The sequence below is a fragment of the Heptranchias perlo genome, chromosome 2, assembly GCF_035084215.1.
Source record: "Heptranchias perlo isolate sHepPer1 chromosome 2, sHepPer1.hap1, whole genome shotgun sequence".
NCBI lineage: Eukaryota > Metazoa > Chordata > Chondrichthyes > Hexanchiformes > Hexanchidae > Heptranchias > Heptranchias perlo.
The window spans coordinates 94881867-94902926 of NC_090326.1; the positions used below are offsets into that span (position 1 = coordinate 94881867).

Sequence of the window (21060 nt, forward strand, 5' to 3'; positions counted from 1 at the left end):
AAAATGTTGGTAAATTTATCTGAACACAAGAACACTCTGTCTAAACACCAAGAACTCCCAGCCAAACATTTGCCTGAGAACTGAATGACCAGCTGCAATACCTGACCTTTTATTGAGAAGTGTCAATCACAGGTTTAAAGGACCAAACGAGCTTCAGCTGCATCTAGCCTCCGTTTCAATAGTGCATTTCAGAAGCCACGGGAAACACGTGCAGGTGAAGTTAAATCCGTTCCAGTTGCAAAATCCACAAAAAATTAAGTAGCTCAACTGTTTAAATTACCTACTTTGTCCCTTTAACAAGCTGGCTGCGGGCATTAAGTGGGGACAGGACTTCCAGGTTTTGGTTACTTCTGTGCGTGTGGGTTAAACCCAGAAATGGGCGCGTTGGAGCCAGGTTGCTGTCCCGCTGAAGAAATCAATGATTTTACTACCCACCCATCCCCAGCCCACCGGGTCTTGGGGGTTAAAATGACCCCCTAGGTGCCCGAAAGGAAAGCATTTCGTGCTGCATCACTAACATCCCTCACATTGATGAGTACAAAATTCGTAACAACAAAGTAAAGGATAATCAGCCGGTGTTAATGTTCCTGACCAATACCCTGTCACCACAGGTGGAAACGCGCACGTGTGGACTTTGGGGCGAGCATAGAATTGCAATCAGTTATAATGTCTCCCACAGTCAAATATATTGCCGAAGTTCATGGTTTAGGTTCATACATGGAGAATGATTTAGACAACGTACCAGAGAACACCTGGAAACATACCCCGGTGAACTGCTTCATGAGAGAGGGAAAATTAATTTAAAAATCAGCCGGAAAAAAAGTCAGAAAGTTGGAAGCAGGATTAAACACTATAAGGATAAGTATACAGAGAGGATCAACTACTCTATGCAGCCTAATTATTTCTTTACTGCTGAGGCATAAAAATATTGTGGAAAATAACCAGAGCTGAATAATGGAGGTTGTAAGGTTAGCTAAATATTCTGGAGATTTTCTCTTTATCTTTGGGACTTCTGATGACTGTGTGGGTTGGGTAGAGAAAATAATAGAGCAGGCTGTGTATGATTTGGCCAAGTACCAAGCTTGATGAGCCAAAAGGCCGTTTATCATTCCATACTATTTTATGTTTTAAAGAAATCCAAATAAGTAGTGTAGCAACACAGCAGGTTCTAGGTTTTATTAAAGTTACATTTTTGAGATCACAGTAGCCTAATCTGTTTGATGATTAAGCTAAAATATTAAACTTTGCATGATTAAGCAATTTGAAACTTTTTCACATTGTTTCCCTCGAGTCCTGATTTTTAGATTATGCCAAATTTATATAAGGAGATACTTTTATTAGTTACTGTGCAATTTGTAGATTGTTAAGGGAGTAAACAAAAGAAGCTTAATCAGAAAATAGTGTTAAATTATCATTAACTGCTTAACCCAACATTTCTCCAGGGAATTGATGAAACTACATTCTTATTTGACTATTGATAACAATCATCAAATTTTCAGTCCTCTTCCAACCGCATGACATATTACAGCACACACAGAACAAGGAAAAACATTCATAAATACATATACTTGCACCGTTTTTTTTTACATCTTATCATTAAATTTCATGTTGAAAGGTAGAAGAACCCAGGTACATCTGAAGAACAGCAGGCAGTTTGCCCAGTGATCTTGCCAATATACATCTCTCAATCGCCATCCCCAAAACTGGTCATTTACCTTGTGTGCTGTCTGTGCAACCTTGTTGCTGTGTTTGGTTATAACAACAACAGTGCCTGCACTTCAAAAGTAAGGCACTGGCTGTGAGACACTTCAGGGTGTTATATAAATACATGTTTGTACTTTCTCTTCCTTTAAATAATCGTGGCATGGTGAATTGCCTTAAAATGATGGAAAGTGAGCATCATGATCCCGTTTTAACGGTCAAATATGACCTGCACTTTGATGGACTTTCCTGGAAACTCTCACACCGTGAAAGCTATGGAATTATGTACAGGGCCTTGAGGCCACTTGGATGCCAATGATATCCTAGGCTTTGGGGAAACTGCCATCGAAAAAAAATTCAGAACCCTCTTATTTTGTTGACAGTTGCCTAAGAAAAAGAAGTGATGAAATTGTTCATCTTAGCAAAAAATGCATCAATTAATACTTAATTTGCTTAATATTGCTTAATACATCTGTGAACTGCAGATTATCTGATATTGCTAATGTCCCCTGGAGCAGGTTGGAAAGAACCAGCGACATAAAAGTCCGGGGCTGTGGTGACCTTGACAATCAGTATTATATTGGAGGTCCGTTAGAGGTCAGATATTCTGGCACAACACTATCACAGTCTCCTTGATGAAGTGGAGTCTGTGAAAGCAGTTTTCCTCCAACAGTCCAAGGTAGTATACTTCTGCCTGCAGTATGGGTTGTGTAATGACAAGTAAGGGCAGTCCACCTCTGATACAAAATGGCCTGCCTTATATCCCTCTTAATTCTCTTCTTCATCCTCAAAATAACACAAAAATAGATGAATCCCTGCTTTCAAAATTATGACTGCAACAACTAAAAATTTGGCAGTCAACACTTTTGAGAAAATATAGCCTGACAAAAATAAGTGAAAATAACAACCGGCACGCAGAATATTCCCAGCAAGAATCACAATGATTGTATACATAGTAACATGCATCCAATTAAAATATATTTATATTAAAATAAAGCTCTTGATTGTTCTTAAGGCCTGATATCAACACCATGGCTACAAGAGCAGGGCAGAGGTTTAGTCCCTCAACTAACACCACCAAAACATATCAACCAGTTATTCATTCCATTGCTGTTTGTGGGACCTTGTGTGCAAACTGGCTGTCATATTTGCCTACAAAACAACAGTGACTGCATTTCAAAAGTAATTCATTGGCTGTAAAATACTTTGGGACACCTTGAGGAGTATACTATATAAATACAAGTTTTTCCTCTTAACTCTTCAATGAGTGGCTAACCTCCTGATGTCTCAAAGCCTCTCCATCATTTAAAAGGTTCAAGTCAGGTGTGTGATGAAAAGTACACCATTTGCCTAGACAGGTACAGTCGCAACAAAACTCAAGAAGCTCAACACCATCCATAGTGCAAATGTAACCCCACTATTGCAAATGTAACCCCACTATTTAAAAAAGGAGGGAGAGAAAAAACAGGGAATTACAGACCAGTTAGCCTAAAATCAGTAGTGGGGAAAATGCTAGAGTCTATCATAAAAGATGTGATAAAAGAACACTTGGAAGGCATTAACGGGATTCGACAAAGTCAGCATGGGTTTATGAAAGGGAAATCATGCTTAACAAATCTACTGGAGTTTTTTGAGGAGGTAACTAGTAGAATAGATAGGGGAGAACCAATGGATGTGGTGTACTTGGATTTTCAGAAGGCTTTTGATAAGGTCCCACACAAGAGGTTAGTGTGCAAAATTAAAGCACATGAGATTGGGGGGAAATACTGGCATGGATTGAGAATTGGTTGACAGACAGGAAACAGAGAGTAGGAATAAATGGGTCTTTTTCCGGGTGGCAGGCAGTGACAGTGGGGTACCGCAGGGATCAGTGCTTGGGCACAGCTTTTCGCAATATATATCAATGATTTGGATGAGGGAACTAAATGTAACATTTCCAAGTTTGCAGAAGACACAAAGCTGGGGTGGAATGTGAGCTGTGAGGAAGACGCAAAGAGGCTCCAATGTGATTTAGACAAGTTGGATGAGTGGGCAAGAACATGGCAGATGCAGTATAACGTGGATAAATGTGAGGTTATTCACTTTGGTTGTAAAAACAGAAAGGCAGATTATTATCTGAATGGTGATAGATTGGGAAAAGGGGAGGTGCAACGAGACCTGGGTGTCCTTGTACAGCAGTCGCTGAAAGCGAGCGTTCAGGTGCAGCAAGCAGTTGGGAAGGCCACATCTGGAGTATTGTGTGCAGTTTTGGTCTCCTTATCTGAGGAAGGATGTCCTTGCCATTGAGGGAGTGCAACGAAGGTTTACCAGACGGATTCCTGGGATGGCAGGACTGACATACGAGGACAGATTGGGTCGACTGGGACTATATTCACTAGAGTTTAGAAGAATGAGAGATGATCTCATATAAACATATAAAATTCTAACAGGACTAGACAGACTAGATGCAGGGAGGATGTTCCCGATGGCTGGGAGTCCAGAACCAGGGGTCACAGTCTCAGGATACGGGGTATGCCATTTAGAACCGAGATGAGGAGAAATTTCTTCACTCAGAGGGTGGTGAACCTGTGGAATTCTCTACCACAGAAGGGAGTGGAGGCCAAGTCATTAGATATATTCAAGAAGGAGATAGATATATTTCTTAATGCTAAAGGGATCAAGAGATATGGGGAAAAAGCAGGAACAGGATACTGAGTTAGACGATCAGCCATGATCATTTTGAATGGCGGAGCAGGCCCGAAGGGCAGAATGGCCTACTCTTGTTCCTATTTTCTATGATTCTATGTCCAGGACACAGCAGTTCGCTTGACTGGCGCTCCTGCCACTGGACTCAATATCCTCCCACTACTATGACTGTAGTATGCAAGATCTACAGGATGCACTGTAGCAACTCATTAAGGTTACTTTGACAACCCCCTACGACCTTTATCACAAGCAGGATGAGAGCAGCAATGTTGTGGGAACACCATCCCAAGTCCCTTCAAGTCACTCACCATCCTGACTTGGCCATATATTGTAGTTCCTTCATGGTTGCTGGGTCAATTTTCTGAAACTCCCTACTTGGTGAGAGCGCCATCACCACAGCGGTTCAAGAAAGCCCACTCCAACTTCTCAGGGAAACTAGGGATGGGCAGTAAATGCAGCTTTGCCAGTATCTCCCACAACCCAAGTACAAATTTTTAAAACATTTTTGTAGTTAGATTCAATTATTTCTAATAGGTTCTCAAGAGAACTGCTATAAAATGAAACACCACCATAGTAAGGAACTCAGGGAAGACAGGACGATGATGTTCTTAGTTTTACAAAAAATGTGATCTATGCCTGAGGCTACACATTTTTTATTTGCTTTTCTTACCTCATTTTTAAACAAATTCTAAATCTATTTATCACATTACAATTTTTCTTATGCTCAAATAGCATATAGTTCAGAATTATAATTATAGAACCATAAATGTTAGTTACCTGTTGGTCTGTTAATACCCAGGAAGCCAGCTTGTCCAAGAATTTTGAAGACTGTATGGGCTGGGAATATCCCTGCTTCTTCCCACTTATCAACAAAGGGATTGATTTTCTTCTCAATGATCTATTAGAAGTAAAACCAATAATCTTTTATTTATTATACCAATAATATTTATCAGCATCTTTCAACAAGGATGACTGAGCTTTGGTAACAGATAAACATTACTTGATTTTTAAAAAAAGTTGCCACATCTATTTACCCTTCCTATTTGACACAGTGGCCAATATTGTAACATTGCAAGAACCACTGCTCCTCAGGCACTCAGTGAGCCTGTGCCCCACAGAGCAGACCTCACCCAATAATGTGAACAGCTCATTTAAATATTTCTGTGGCGCTCCCAGTGCCTAGAACATAATGTGATGGGAACATCATAGGAATCAGTGAGCACGAGCAGTTAGTGAGGAGCTGCTGTTGGCCCCTCAAGCATTGCCATTTTTATTTTAGTTCAACAGTTTCGAGCACAAAGACCCTTTCATCCATTGGCCTTTGGAGGCCAAAGAAGCAAGGTTTACTAATAAAGGGGAGAATACCATCCAGGAGAAAAATTCAACTATTTTTCAACCAGCTTCCCAAAATATCTGTTCCAAACGAGTGCAAGTGCAGGGGTGCTCCAACCTCACAATGGGGCTTCAGCCTAATTTAAGTAGAATTCAGGGGGAGGGTATTGAACCTTGCGTCGTCGGTGTGCAGGCACTTTGTGCACAAAGTGCTTGCTGCCCATGTTATGAGTAACACTCAGCACTCGATAATATGGACGCTAGGCACCTGAAGTACAGCACTTTGTGCATCAGCCCCATAGCAAATTACCACACAGTTTTTGTTTCACAGAACAATTTCTCATGCAGTTTGAAGCAATCCAGTTATGGAAAGGTGTTGAAATATTTATTTGTGAAACTTTTGTTTATTATTGTTTGTTTATTGTTTGCAAAGCCTGGTCACTCAGTAAGCACAAACCCCGTACGTAGTACTTGGGTCATTCTGAGACTCGATGGCCTTAATCCATCACGTTACATATACTACAATGCTAGTGTTGCAAATCTCCTCTTATTAAAGTGATTAGCCTTATAAAAGTATTTAGCCTGATGCAGTTCTGGGCTGCAATTAGATCTGACTTAAGCATCTTAAGCAGTTGTGGAGGTCATGGTTTGCACAAAAGTCTCTGCTAGTTATAGAAGATGGAATTGCTTCAACGGCCATTAGCAAGCCATCTCCTCTTTACCTGCAGACATCGGCTGACTTAAAGCTCCATGACTTAAATTTCCCCGAAGATTTTGCACCCATCTTGGGTTGATTTTGGGGCAGATGGGAATGGAAAACATGGAGGGAAACCCTTCCACTTGCTCCCTTATTGCCACCGTTCCAGCATTTTTCATTTGAAGTGACGATAGACATTGTATGCAAACGATAGGTTAATAACAGAAATATATTTCCATCATCAACACCTTAGCAATGTTGGAGATCGGGAATACTCTTGCATTTGATATCCAGCACTGCTAAGGAGACGGGGGTAGGGAGGTTCAAAAATGAATGGGCCACCTTGCATTAGGCAGTTCATTGCAGAGCGATTGACTATACTACGCAACGTAAGCGATTTAATGGAGATGTAAAAGAAAATAAAGACCCGAATTTACTCGAGGGTCCCACCAGACTCCCACCGTAACTCTGCCAGCAGAACCCATAAGAAAAACGCAGAAACCCAGCTACGCCAGATCCCCGCCAACTTCCCAGTCAGCCTTGTAAGTGAAGGAGGCGACCGCTTTATAAAGCCAATAATGCTGAGGGGGCGGAGCCAAGGCAGAGACGCCCTACACCAGGTTCTCACTTATCCAGCTCAGAAGGGACTTGCCACATTACTGGAGGCTGGTACGCCGACGAAGAACATACTGGCTTCCAGATGGGTGCAAGTGGGCCCCATTTAGAGGGGTCAGGTAAGGGGAGCAATGGATCCCAAAGAATGGTAGGAGCATTTTATTTTAAATTTTGGATTGGCCACCTAAGGAGCATGGGCTAGATAGGGGACCCTGGAGCCTTCCCCAATGGAAAACACATGCCATATTTCTCAGCCCCGTGTGGCGGGCAGGCACCGGAAATGCGCCCATAGTGACACCAGTGACCCATGCAAATGGAATATCCTGATGACCCCACATCACTGACCCTCAAAATCCAACTGGATAAGTTCTGATGGGCACTATCAAGATTGCAGTCTGCGGATTTTCAGGACCACAGCTTTTCTTCTCTCTTCTCCCCACTTCTTTCCCCCACTAAAGGCAGGGAAACCACCAGTTCCGGAAATACAGCTAGATGCCATTCACGAACACTCAAATAAGCCTAACCCCAGCTCTGCTGGGATCAGAGGGCAGGGAGATGAATGGGAACCGGCACCGATTCATTGAAATTCCACCAGAATGGAAATGTAGGTCATTTGTCTTTGAGCAACCACTCACGACTTGACTAATTATGGGATATTGCCCAGGCCAAGATTTAGTGCTGTTACCTCTTCTCCTCCAGATAAGGCGACAAAGGAATATTGTTAGTAGTTATCTCAGCTTCCAAATAACAAGTGAACGCACAGTATTAAAATAGAACAATTAGCCCAACAGTTTTTTTTCTCTCCCTGCAAGGAAGTATCTGATATCCATATGTCACTGTATACAGTGGCATGACTGGAATCAGCTCACTGAGTAGTGAATTCATAGGTACAGACCCACACAGGGATAGACTGGCATATGGGAAATTTCTTGAGTGGCCAAAAAGCTGTTGAGGCTAAGTCAATTGAAAATTTCAAAACTGAGATTGATAGACTTTTGTTAGGCAAAAGTATTAACGGTTATGGAACCAAAAGCTGGTAGATGGAGTTAAGATACAGATCAGCCATGATCTAACTGAAAAGCGGAACAGGCTTGAGGGGCTGAATGGCCTACTCCTGTTCCTATGTTCCCTGTGAACGGTTCCATAGCACTGTATTATCGGCACCCCCTTTTACCATGAGAATCCCAAAGAATCCCATGCGCTTTTGGGGGATTCAGTCCGCTGGTGGACTCACATCCCATTACTCATAGGAAACTGCAATGTGCAGAACCTAAGAGTGGTCATTAAAGAAAACAATGACTGGAACTGTGAACTTCAATAAAAAGCTACTGAAACGCTGGCCTTAAAGAACAGGTTATCAGGCAGAAGAGAAGGAAAGCTAACCTTACAGGCATCTCTTTCTCTCCATTAAATTGTGGTGACTAATAGTTTCACAAACAAGTTGCAGTTGGTACTCAGAGGCACTTGAAGTTAAATCATCCATTGTCCTTTTTTCTCACCTTTTCCTCAGCGTATAGCATGAACGTTACTTGGCAAATCTACAGACCAAGAGTGGAATCTATTAGAGATACCAAACAAGTACATGTCCATAAAAGTCAAAAGGGATACCTCTGGAGTGATGCAACCATGGGCAATGAGAATGATTAGCACCAGTATTAAATAAAAAAGGTTTATGTAAGAGCTAAGAAAGGTAGTATGATGAGAACTGGAAGGATTGTAGAAAGTACAGAATGTGACCAAGAAAATAATACAGTAGGCAAAAAGAGAATATGAAAAATACACTTCAGAACGTATCAGGGGCAATAGCAAGAGAAATAGCCCATTAAAAGTACGGCACTCTCTCCACTCCCCATGTGCCAGCCGCTGTACACTGTTGACAGCAACCTCAATTCTCACATGAATTCCCAATTACAGTATACATCCGCTGGGATTAATGGCATTGAGAAAATTGAGGTTTTGGACTGACTTTTTATATGAGGAGCTGGAGTGTTTGACAGCTGGGGCTTTATTCTATATTAACCCTGCCCACTGTTCATAACAGTGAGTTCTGCAGGGTAGCAAAGAGAGGTTAAAAACAGGGAGACAAGAGTGAGAATAAAGGAGGGACAGACTGGTACAGATAGAGAAGTAAAACAGAAACAAACTACATGATAAGCAGAATAACAAGCCAAGGGAGAAAATCAGAGCGTGCAAAAAGCGGACTGAGCAATTACAGGAGGTGAGGTAGGTACAATTTTTCTCAAGCAGTTCCAGTAGCTGGCATATAGCCCAGGTATGTCCTGTCCACAAAAAGCAGGACAAATCCAATCTGGCCAATTACCGCCCCATCAGTCTACTCTCAATCATCAGCAAAGTGATGGAAGGTGTCGTCGATAGTGCTATCAAGCTTACTCACCCTCCTGTTTGGCGATTGTTGCGCGGTGTCCGTTCATCCGTTGTCGCAGCGTCTGCATGGTCTCGCCAATGTACAACGTTGTCTACCTCATACGTTGCAGGAAAGGATGCTCCAGAGCATGGTACATTGGCGAGACCATGCAGACGCTGCGACAACGGATGAACGGACACCGCGCAACAATCGCCAAACAGGAGGGTTCCCTCCCAGTCGGGGAACACTTCAGCAGTCATGGACATTCATCCACCGACCTTCGGGTAAGCGTACTCCAAGGCGGCCTTCGAGACACACGACAACGCAAAATCGTCGAGCAGAAATTGATAGCCAAGTTCCGCACCCATGAGGACGGCCTCAACCGGGATCTTGGGTTCATGTCACGCTACACGTTACCCCACCAGCGAACAAATGTTATCTGTTTTTAATATAACGGGTCAGTTGCTGTCTTTTCTATGTTTCTACCTCTCTATCTCTGTTTTTTTTTTGTTTGTTGTTTTTTTTTTGGTGATTTGTATATTCTGAGACCTGGCAGGTAACACCTGTCTGTCTGCACACTGATTGCCTTGGCAACGGGCAGTTGAAAAAACTGTCTGTACTCACCAAGCATTGTTCTGTGAATTATAAATGCGATTTCATTTCGAGGATTTCATTTTCACATCGTTCACCTGACGAAGGAGGAAGCCTCCGAAAGCTTGTGAATTTAAAATAAAATTGCTGGACTATAACTTGGTGTTGTAAAATTGTTTACAATTACTCACCAATAGCCTGCTCACCGATGCTCAGTTTGGATTCCGCCAGGACCACTCGGCTCCAGACTTCCTTACAGCCTTGGTCCAAACATGGACAAAAGAGCTGAATTCCAGAGGTGAGGTGAGAGTGATTGCCCTTGATATCAAGGCAGCATTTGACCGAGTATGGCACCAAGGAGCCCTACTAAAATTGAAGTCAATGGAATCAGGGGGAAAACTCTCCAGTGGCTGGAGTCATACCTAGCACAAAGGAAGATGGTAGTGGTTGTTGGAGGCCAATCATCTCAACTCCAAGACATTGCTGCAGGAGTTCCTCAGGGCAATGTCCTAGGCCCGACCATCTTCAGCTGCTTCATCAATGTCCTTCCCTCCATCATAAGGACAGACATGGGGATGTTCCCTGATGATTGCATAGTGTTCAGTTTCATTCGCAATCCCTCTGTCCGTGCCCGCATGCAGCAAGACCTGAACAACATCCAGGCTTGGGCTCATAAGTGGCAAGTAACATTCGCGCCAGAAAAGTGCCAGGCAATGACCATCTCCAACAAGAGAGGGTCTAACCGCCTCCCCTTGACATTGAACAGCATTACCATCACCGAATCCCCCACCATCAACATCTTGGGGGTCACCATGAACCAGAAACTTAACTGGACCAGCCATATAAATAGTGTGGCTACAAGAGCAGGCCAGAGGCTGGGTATTCTGTGGCGAGTGACTCACCTCCTGACTCCCCAAAGCCTTTCCACCATCTACAAGGCACAAGTCAGGAGTGTGATGGAATACTCTCCACTTGCCTGGATGAGTGCAGCTCCAACAACACTCAAGAAGCTCGACACCATCCAGGACAAAGCAGCCCGCTTGATTGGCACCCCATCCACCACCCTAAACATTCACTCCCTTCACCATCGGCACACTGTGGCTGCAGTATGTACCATCCACAGGATGCACTGCAGCAACTCGCCAAGGCTTCTTCGACAGGACCTCCCAAACCCGTGACCTCTACCGCCTAGAAGGACAAGGGCAGCAGGCACATGGGAACAACACCACTTGCACGTTCCCCTCCAAGTCACACACCATCCCGACTTGGAAATATACCGCCGTTCCTTCATCGTCGCTGGGTCAAAATCCTGGAACTCCCTACCTAACAGCACTGTGGGAGAACCTTCACCACACGGATTGCAGCGGTTCAAGAAGGCGGCTCACCACCACCTTCTCAAGGGCAATTAGGGATGGGCAATAAATGCTGGCCTCACCAGCGACGCCCACATCCCATGAACGAATTTTTAAAAATGAGATCCTCAAATTACAGTTGTATACCACTGCTGATAAACCCTCATACATGAAATAAGGCACATTCTTTAGTACAGACGTGAATTTGGAATTGGCCGACCGCTTGTTCACATATTCTTACAATAAATTAACATAGTTCTCAACCAGAAAGAAAAGCTTTAAATTACCACCATTTGAATTTCTACAGTTCTTTGTTTTAACAAAGTGAAAATTGTATGGTCTTACTGCTACGCCAATCTATTTTTAGTTTATGAGCCATATTGTTATTGTGGAACACATTATCCATGGACACCTGTTTGTCGAGACTAATTCATTAAGCAGAACAGTCATCTAAAACCTATATATCCATTTAGCGTGACCCAAATAGCTTTCCAAGCTAATTAATTTAACCTTGAGCATTAGCAAAGTATTCTTTTCAAAACTAAGGCGTGTACTTTTTTTACATAACGAAGTATTTGTGCAATTATAAGGAGTCGTACAACACCAGGTTATAGTCCAACAGCTTTATTTGAAATCACAAGCTTTCGGAGCTTTTCTCCTTCGTCAGGTGAGGAACCTGACGAAGGAGCAAAGCTCCGAAAGCTTCTGATTTCAAATAAAGCTGTTGGACTATAACCTGGTGTTGTACGACTCCTTACATTTGTCCACCCCAGTGCATCACCGGCATCTCCACATCTGTGCAATTACAATGCGATATTGTACTAGCACTGGAGACAAACTCAAAGAATGTCAGGATTCATTCAATGTGAAAATTTTCCTGACTGCAACATTAGCACTCCTCATATACTGAAGGACATCTCAAAACACTTAACAAGGCAGAGGAAAACAGTGCACACTGAGCTGGAGTGAAACAATCGAAAATTGAAAAGTTGTGGGGGAGGGGGGGGCAAAGGTATGGTCAAAGAGAAGAGCATAAGGAGACTTTTGAAAGCAGGGCAGAAAGATTTAGAGATTTTCTCAGAAACCATCTTGCAGTTTATAATAAACAGATTAAAGTCACTTACTGACAATCATGCCTTCATCTTAGTTTTGAAAACATTTGAAATTCTCTCATGTCATTGCTGTACCTCAAAGCAAGCACTGTAATGTTTAGAACCACCACCAATAGGGAGATCTTGCGCTTTCAGTTCAAAGCCCCATTATTGGAGTAAACCTTAACAAAGGATTCACATTGCTATATTCTTACACAATGCAGCAATGAAGAGCAAAATGTACACATTTGGTATAATACATCAAAGGCATGTTTTACAGTGCGCACACAACTTTGCTGACAGGTTGCAATTTTAAAACTGCATGAAGCAGTTTGTGGGGCACTACAGATTTAAAAAGGTATAATGCAAAGAAGAAAGGCAGCAGGTGCTTCCATCAAAATAGTAAGACATGCATTCATGACTATAATCCCTGCATGAAGAATTCCTGAACTCAGTTGTGTTATTAAGCACAAGGCACCGAGCAAAGGCCACTTTAACCAGAGGCAGAGGTGAAAAATCAGTGGGTAAATTATTCCAAACTACTTCTTTGCAGCTCCTTGCAAGTGGCTTAGAGGTGACAGAAGAAACCTGGAAAAAGGCTCCTTCACAAAAACACTGCTTAGTGTGGGACAGGAAGAAAAAAAACATTTAAAAGTGGGGCTGGGAAATAGGCATCTGTATGAGTTCAATGTGTAACAAAATTATATCATCATATATATCAATGACTTGGATAAAGGAATAGAGAGTTGTATATTCAAGTTTGCCGATGACACTAAGTTCGGAGGTACGGTAAGTTGCGTAGATGGGAGCAGGAAGTCATTAAGGGACAGAGACAGATTGGGCCGATATTAGGAGGGCGGCGGGTTCGCAGCGGGGGGGGGGGGGGGGGGTCAACTGGGCGCGTGGGTAACGCGCCCAGTGAAATCGGGGTGCTCCGCACGGAATCGCAGGCTAATCAGAGCCACTTACCTGTGCTTCCGGGTTTCGGGCTGGAAAGCTGCGCAGCGGGCGGACTGCGCATGCGCAGCATAGGCTGTCAGCTGGAGGAGCCCTATTTAAAGGGGCAGTCCTCCACTGACTGATGCTGAAGAAAGGAGCCAAAATTACGGCATGGAGCAGCCCAGGGGGAAGGCTGCGCCCAGGTTTAACGATGCCTCACTCCAGGTCTTATTGGATGGGGTGAGGAGGAGGGGGAGGTCAGAGATCTTCCCCCCGGCGGGTAGGAGGAAGCGGCCTGCCTCTGCCACCAAGAAGGCCTGGCTCAAGGTGGCAGAGGAGGTCACCTGCACCACCAACATACAGTGCAGGAGGCGCTTCAATGACCTAAATTGGTCAGCCGAAGTGAGTACACTTATTCATTCCCCTACACTCCATCTGCCACATCACCGCCCCCACCCCACATGTCCTTCTGCACTGCCAACACCACTCTATCACATCACTCCTCACACCCACTCAAAGCTCATCCTCATCTTACCTGCACTTACTCACCTTGCCAGTACTCATCCCGCCACTACCACTCAACCCAATCCTCATACAATCTCATGGCTCTATCTCATACTCACCCTCTCGTGCATCTCTTTCACGGTCAGCATCACTCAACCTGCCACTAGTTGTGCTGCAGCCACAGGGCATGCATCACATATGTGCAGTAGGAAGCGTAAGGCAAACGTGTCGTGAGCATAAAGAGGGTGCACAAGGGTGTTTGAGGGTTTGTCGTGGTTTTTACCTATTTTTAATTTCTGATCAACTCACATAACATATTATACTGTCACCACTACTGCCACGTCTTTGCGAATCTTGTCTGGTTTGTGCAATAATGCCCTCTCCTGAGGATCACTATGAGGACCCACAACTGATGCCACCCATTGTGTCACTGCAGGGCGGGTGTAGGTGTATTTGCAGGGCTCTTTTGAGCAGACGACTGAGAGACGTCGGCGATGTCCCCGGTGGCACCCTGGAAGGATGCGGAGAAGTTGTTGAGGGCAGTGGTGACTTTGACAGAGATAGATAGGAAGATGGTGCTTGGGCCAGCCGGGAGCAGCTCGGCATGAAGGAGGCTGCAGATGTCCACGACTACATGTCGAGTGACTCCGAGCCTCCATGTGCACTGCTGCTCAGAGAGGTCCAGGAAGCTGAGCCTCGGTCTGTGGACCCTGTGGCGAGGGTAGTGCCCTCTGCGACGCATCTCTCTCTGCGGTTGCCCTCCCTCCTGCTGTGCAGGTGGATGTGTCACAGCACTGTGTTGTGGGGCTCCAAGTGTCAGAGGTGGACGGCGTGGACGGTGATGCTGTTCGTCCTCCGAGGAAGTTATGACTGCAGCTATGGCGGCCCCCATCCGGAAGATGTACATTTGAGGGGGTCCGCAAGGTAGGTAAATGTGTCTGGACACCGGGGGTAAGTGTGCAAGTTGTTGAATTTGATTGTCAGGAGGAGGGTGGTGGAGGCCAAACTTTGTCCAAAGTGACAGAGTGGCCTCCTGCAATGAATGAGGGTCTCCCCCCCCCCCCCCTCCCAACAACCTGTCAAATGGACCTTTGCAGCTGCCACAGGCTGATGGCTGCAACATGTCCATTTCAACTGAGAGTGTTTCCCACAGTACAGGAAACAGTCCCAGTTGTTTGGAAAATCCCACCCCTCCTAAAATATCATGTTAATCGGGTCTCCAAATGACCTGAAGTACCTAAATGATTACCTTAAGTGGCACCCCACCGGCTTTAATTGCCGGCGGGAGTCCCACAAGCAGGGGCTGCGCGCACATGTCAGCGCGTCACTGGGGAACCCGGAAGTGGGCGGGTTGGAGCCAGGCTCCAGACCCGCCCCGGGAATCCCCGATTTTCACCCCCCCCCCCACCCACCCCGTCACAAACGCACCCGCTCGGGGGTGCGAAAATCGAGCCCATTAGGTGAGTGGGCAAAACTGTGGTAGATGAGAGTTCAATGTGGGAAAGTGTGAGGTCGTCCACTTAGGATCCAAGAAAGACAAATCGGAATATTTTCCTAATGGCAAAAGACTAAGAACTGTGGAAGAGGAAAGAGATTTAGGTGTCCATATACACAAATCACTAAAAGCTCATGCACAGGTACAAAAAGTAATCATAAAGGCTTATGGGATGTTAGCCTTTATGTCAAGGGGACTGGAATACAAAGAGGAGGTAGTTAGAGCCTCGGTCAGACCCCATCTGAGTACTGCATTCAGTTATGGGGATTGTACCTCAGGAAAGATATATTGGCCTTGGAGGGGGTAGAGTGCAGATCCACCAGAATGATACCAGGGCTTAAATGATTTAATTAAGAGGACAAGTTGCATAAACTTGGCTTGTATTCCCTTGAGTTTAGAAGGTTGAGCGGTGATCTAATTTAATAGGTGTTTAAAATGATTAAGAGATATGATAGGGTAGATACAGAGAAGCTATTTCCTCAGGTGGGTTAATCCATAACAAGAGGGCACAATTTTAAAATTAGAGCTAGGCCACTTAGGAGTGAAATCAAGAAACACTTTTTCACATGAAGTGTAACAGATATCTGGAACTCACTCCCCCAAAAAGCTGTGGATACTTTTAGGTCAACTGAAATTTTCAAGACTGAGATTGACAGATTTTTATTCGGTAAGTGTATCGAGGGATATGGATAAAAGGCAGGTAAATGAAGTTAAGGTACAGATCAGCTATGATCTAATTGAATGGTGGAAGAGGCTCAATGGGCTGAATGGCTTACCCCTGTTCCTGTGCAAATCATAAAGTAATGTAGGTGTATATTAAAAATTATATACAACATTTATAAACATTTGAAGTGCAAAAGTATAACAATTTTTTTTGTTATGGTAAATCAGAATACTGGTGAGAGTAAAATATTTAAGATAGATGAGAAACCACTGCAGCCGGACTGCTGGAAATAACAAGTGGAGGAGTTAAAATTTGGGATAGAATATTTGTTTTTAAAGGTGATTAGTGATTAATGGCAGTATTCAACAACTCTTCATTGATGCTACCCACTTCCAAAACTGCAGCATTTGGAAAATGAATTTTATATTCATCATAAGCAGGCATAATAATGGCCAAATTCAACCTGATACTTTTAGGTGAAAAGCAACATTTTGATAAATGCAGTAGCATTGTGCAACAAAAGTAATAGATATTTAAATATCTATTTTGTTCAAAGTGTATGAGGAAAAAGATATGATATAAATTACAAGCAGCTCTTTGCTCCAGGGTTCTGCAATACTGAGCATTATTTTGTGTATGTGTTTACGTTGGGGAAGAAAGGTGGTGAAGAATACTTAAAAACAAATTATACTGTGTAAATGTTTCTCAAAAATAAAAGATTAGAATGGCACATGATTACATTATGTGAGATTGTCTAGGTCTTCAGCGTTGTGTATTTACAATCCAATTTAAAAATATGAGCTCATAACAATTATTTAGAAATTATACTTTAATATTTTGATGTGGAGATGCCGGTGATGGACTGGGGTTGACAAATGTAAAGAATCTTACAACACCAGGTTATAGTCCAACAATTTTATTTGAAAATCACAAGCTTTCGGAGATTATCTCCTTCGTCAGGTGACTCACATTAATATTTTGAGGTGTTCTATGATCCTTCTCTTTTAAAAAGTTATATTTAAATATCTGCTCCTTTGACTAGAGTTTGATGTTTTTTGGCATTTTACAGAGCACTCCTCTGTTTTTGCCAGACAAGCATGTAGAAGAATAATATTCAGTAAAATAACCATGACAGTTAGATTCCATCAGTGGATGAGCCTAAAGGGAAACACAAGATGACCTATTATCTTGACTTAGAGTTTTGACATGAGCTGTCAGCCATGCAGACGGAAGAAGCCAAGGACTGGGAACCAGTGCCCACACATACAATGATTTGCTGAATGGATTACTATTCGATTATGTTGATTTTATTGTGCTAACATTTTATTACTTTTGTGTTGCAAATAAGTCCCAATTTGTCTATTTCTCCCAAAGTTATTTTAGAATGGTATTTAAGTAACAATGTAGTTCCATTCATCAGGCTGATTTATCTGTCTTCTATTTCCAGCACACTCCAGGCTCAGTCAATATTACTATTTGATCAGTTCTTGTTTAATGTCCTACATTGACTTTCTTGTTTGCAGCTTTCAAAAATCATTATTGCTTCATTCAAACAATGAACTTTCCGTTGCTGCTGTCAGACTTAAAGGAACAGCTAAGTCTGGTCAACACGTGATAAGAGTGCCTTATTTCACCTAATTCTATTCAATCATTTTTGACTAAATAGCATTTGGTTACCATATTGTCAAACAGTGTGATTAGACTGCCGTGCAATGTATTATGCTATGAAATAGTGAAATTCCATGTTTAGTAATATTACTCTCTTTATATTTACTTGACATGTGTAAAAACAGAAAGATAGCATAAAAATTAGATTTCATAAAACAGTATTGCTGGAGTAAGGTTCCATTTTAACTGTTTTGGGGACACTGCAGAAATGCTACCAAGCTTAATCGCAGTAACTCCACCATCTACGTTTCACATTATATTTTTTCCTCTCCATGTACACATTTCAAAAAGCAAACAGTATGGATGGGTTTCTGTTGATGTCGTTGTCACTGATGGCAGGTAACTACAGACTTAGCCTCATGTCAATAGAAAACTGTTAATTACCATAACAATGGATAACATTAATGAACAATTATAAAAGTATGGGCTAATCATGGACATTCAAGTCAGATTTGTAAAGGGCAGGTCATGTATGACTAATTTATTTAAATTATGAGGTAATTAACAAACATATGGACAAAGTGAATGTAGTGGATGTGATATATTTGGACTTTTAAAAAGCATTTCATAAAGTGCCACATAAGAGGCGTGTTGCAAAGATTAAGGCCAGTGGTATAAAGGTAAAGTGACAGCAATGATAGAGGAATAGCTGAAGGATACAAAACAGAAAGTAAGAGTAATGGGATGCTCTTGGTGTGGCAAGATGCAGCTGGTAGTGTGCCAAAGGAACTGTGCTAGGACCACTCTTTCTCCGTATACATAATGTGTTTTTGGACAAGTAAAGAAAGACTTGCATTTATATAGCACCTTTCACGACCTCAGAAGTTCCCGAAGTGTTTTGCAGCCAATGAAGTATTTTTTTTGAAGTGCAGTCACTGTTGTAATGTGGGAAACACAACATCCAATTTGCACACAGCAAGATCCCACAAACAGCAATGTGACCATAACCAGATAATCTGTCTTAGTGATGTTGGTTGAGGGATAAATATTGGCCACGACACTTCTTTGAAATAGTGCGGAGGGACCTTTTATGTCCACCTGAGAGGGTAGATGGGGCCTCAGTTTAACTTCTGAAAGACAGCATCTCGGACAGTGCAGCACTCAGTGTGGCAAGATGCAGCTGGTGTGTGTCAAAGGAATTCCCTCAGTACTGCACTGAGGTATCAGCCTGGATTATGGGCTCAAGTCTCTGGAATGGGACTTGAACCCACAACCTTCTGACTCAGAGATGAGAGTGCTACCAACTGAGCCACGGCTGACACCTACTATTGAATAATATTGAAAATTACTGACAATACCAAGCTTAAGACATGGCAAACTAAGAAGAATCAAACTATGCGAGAGACTGGAGAACACATACAGGTTATGGGAGTGAGCTGATGTGGCAAATAAAGGTCAATGTAGATAAATGTAAAGTGGAACATTCTGGGGAAAAAGAAGAGAATGGAAATATATCTTAAAGTGTTAAATTCTCAATGAAATAGAGGTGCAGAGGTATCAATGAGTGCTGATATAGGAATCTTTACAAGTGGGATTGCAGGTGGAAAAAGTTATAAAACAGGCAAATGGGGTTCTCGGATTTATATAGAGGCAAAGGTTAGGGAAGAAAAGAAATATTTACATTGTCTGTAAATGTCCTGAAGCCGTGAAAAGTGCAATGTGGTACAAAACGGACTGCAACAGATCGGCTGCCAGTTATCCATGGAAAGGAATATCAAGCGGAATGTATAATGGTCGAATAGCCTGTTTCTGTGCTGTACATTCTATGCAATTCTATGTACACTGGTCATACTGTAATTATACCATCCCACTAGTGGTCATGCTGCAGCACCACCATATGGGAGAGGATGTAATTATAGCATGGCAAAGTTTACATAGGCATTTTCCATCCTAAATGTGGACACCGCAATTTATAATGGAAAAAGATTACAGAAATTGTGCATAGATTTGCGTAGGTTTCAAGTGGATACTTCATCTCCACTTAAAAATAAGTTTCTCATGGAGTTGTCTCCAGCAATATTACACACATCTGATTTTTTTTCTAGAAATTTTACACCTGCTAGGCACTTTCCTTATCTTGGAACAGTGATATTTTAAAAATGAAGAATGCATAATTTATTTTGTTTTAAATAGAAAGGTCTATATTTTGACAGTTTAAAGCAGCATTCAATACACAAGTGATGCAAAAAGTCCAATTTTGGAACTTAGGCTATATCTAAAATGGAACAACTTGTATTTTGACAGTTTGACGGGGACTGGAGACAAAGTTTAACAACTCAGATAGGAAACATCTGCTACCTGTACTGGCATCAGCAAAAAAAACTGCAACAACTAATACTGTAATAAAACACAGCAAAAAGTTGCCATACAGGAGATCTCAGATTTATAGATGCACATTTATAAAAGGATTCCACTTAAACATTCTTTATGCAATAAAGTATGCCATACTTTTGTTGTTCAACTTGGACAAGTCACATAATAAAAACCTATTTTAAAAGCCACAATTATGATTTAGCAATGAAAAGACTCAGTAGACTCCTAACAATTTAAAATATCAAACAGCATGATTCCTTCCAACTACAATCACCATCTTTCAATTTTGATGTCCTTAGAAAGACAAAATGGAAACAACTGCAGCCACATGGAACAAAAAGAATAACAGGAAACAGCTTTCCTATCAACACTTTACTGCTGTAAATTTAAACCAAGTCCATCACATCCAAAATGGCATAATATCAAAAATAAAAAAGTAATTGATTCTACCTCTGGCCAATAAGTACAGCAAAAGGAAGTGGCAGACCATAGATGAGGAAATGGTTGATAATAAACAATGCTGAATTGACCACTGGGAATTTGCAATTTACGTAACTTAAACAACTAAGCACAGCAAATTACCAAGGTCACATTGGAGAACAGCCTCATAATACTCAACTACAAACTTTTTTTTTCATGAATCATAAAACCACCAGAGCAATATTTTTTTCAAGCCATGCCTGGACATTATATTAGGGCACTCAATGAACATAAGCAAAGATAAAATATGCTTCAGTGATCTGCTCAATTCAACTGTGTGACTTAATCAGCACCCTAACGCTGCCTGATTCAGTAACTTCTCCAAATCAGTCACACTATGAAGTAATTTGTGGTACTTGTCAACTAAACAAAAATATTCAACAGCAATGCATGGGAAAAAGACGAAAGATGACCAGAATTTTTTTAAATAAAAGTTAGATTTGCAGAAGTAGTACAAATGGTGAGATTCTTTAATATTTGTTGGTTAAACAACCCTCTCCACTAACCAGAGAGAACTGTCAATAAAATAGAAAACAGGACTCTAAGAAAAAGGTTTAAAGAGTGACTA

At 42.2% G+C, this 21060-nt stretch overlaps 1 protein-coding gene across 1 annotated transcript in view; it reads right to left on the minus strand.

Moving 5' to 3' along the window:
- Nucleotides 1–21060, minus strand: part of zgc:85777 — a 131440-nt gene that overhangs the window by 90581 nt on the left and 19799 nt on the right. Inside the window, exon 2 of the mRNA XM_068004465.1 lies at nt 5164–5284. Within this exon, the coding sequence (XP_067860566.1) occupies nt 5164–5284 (121 nt within the window). The remainder of the gene's footprint in view (nt 1–5163; nt 5285–21060) is intronic.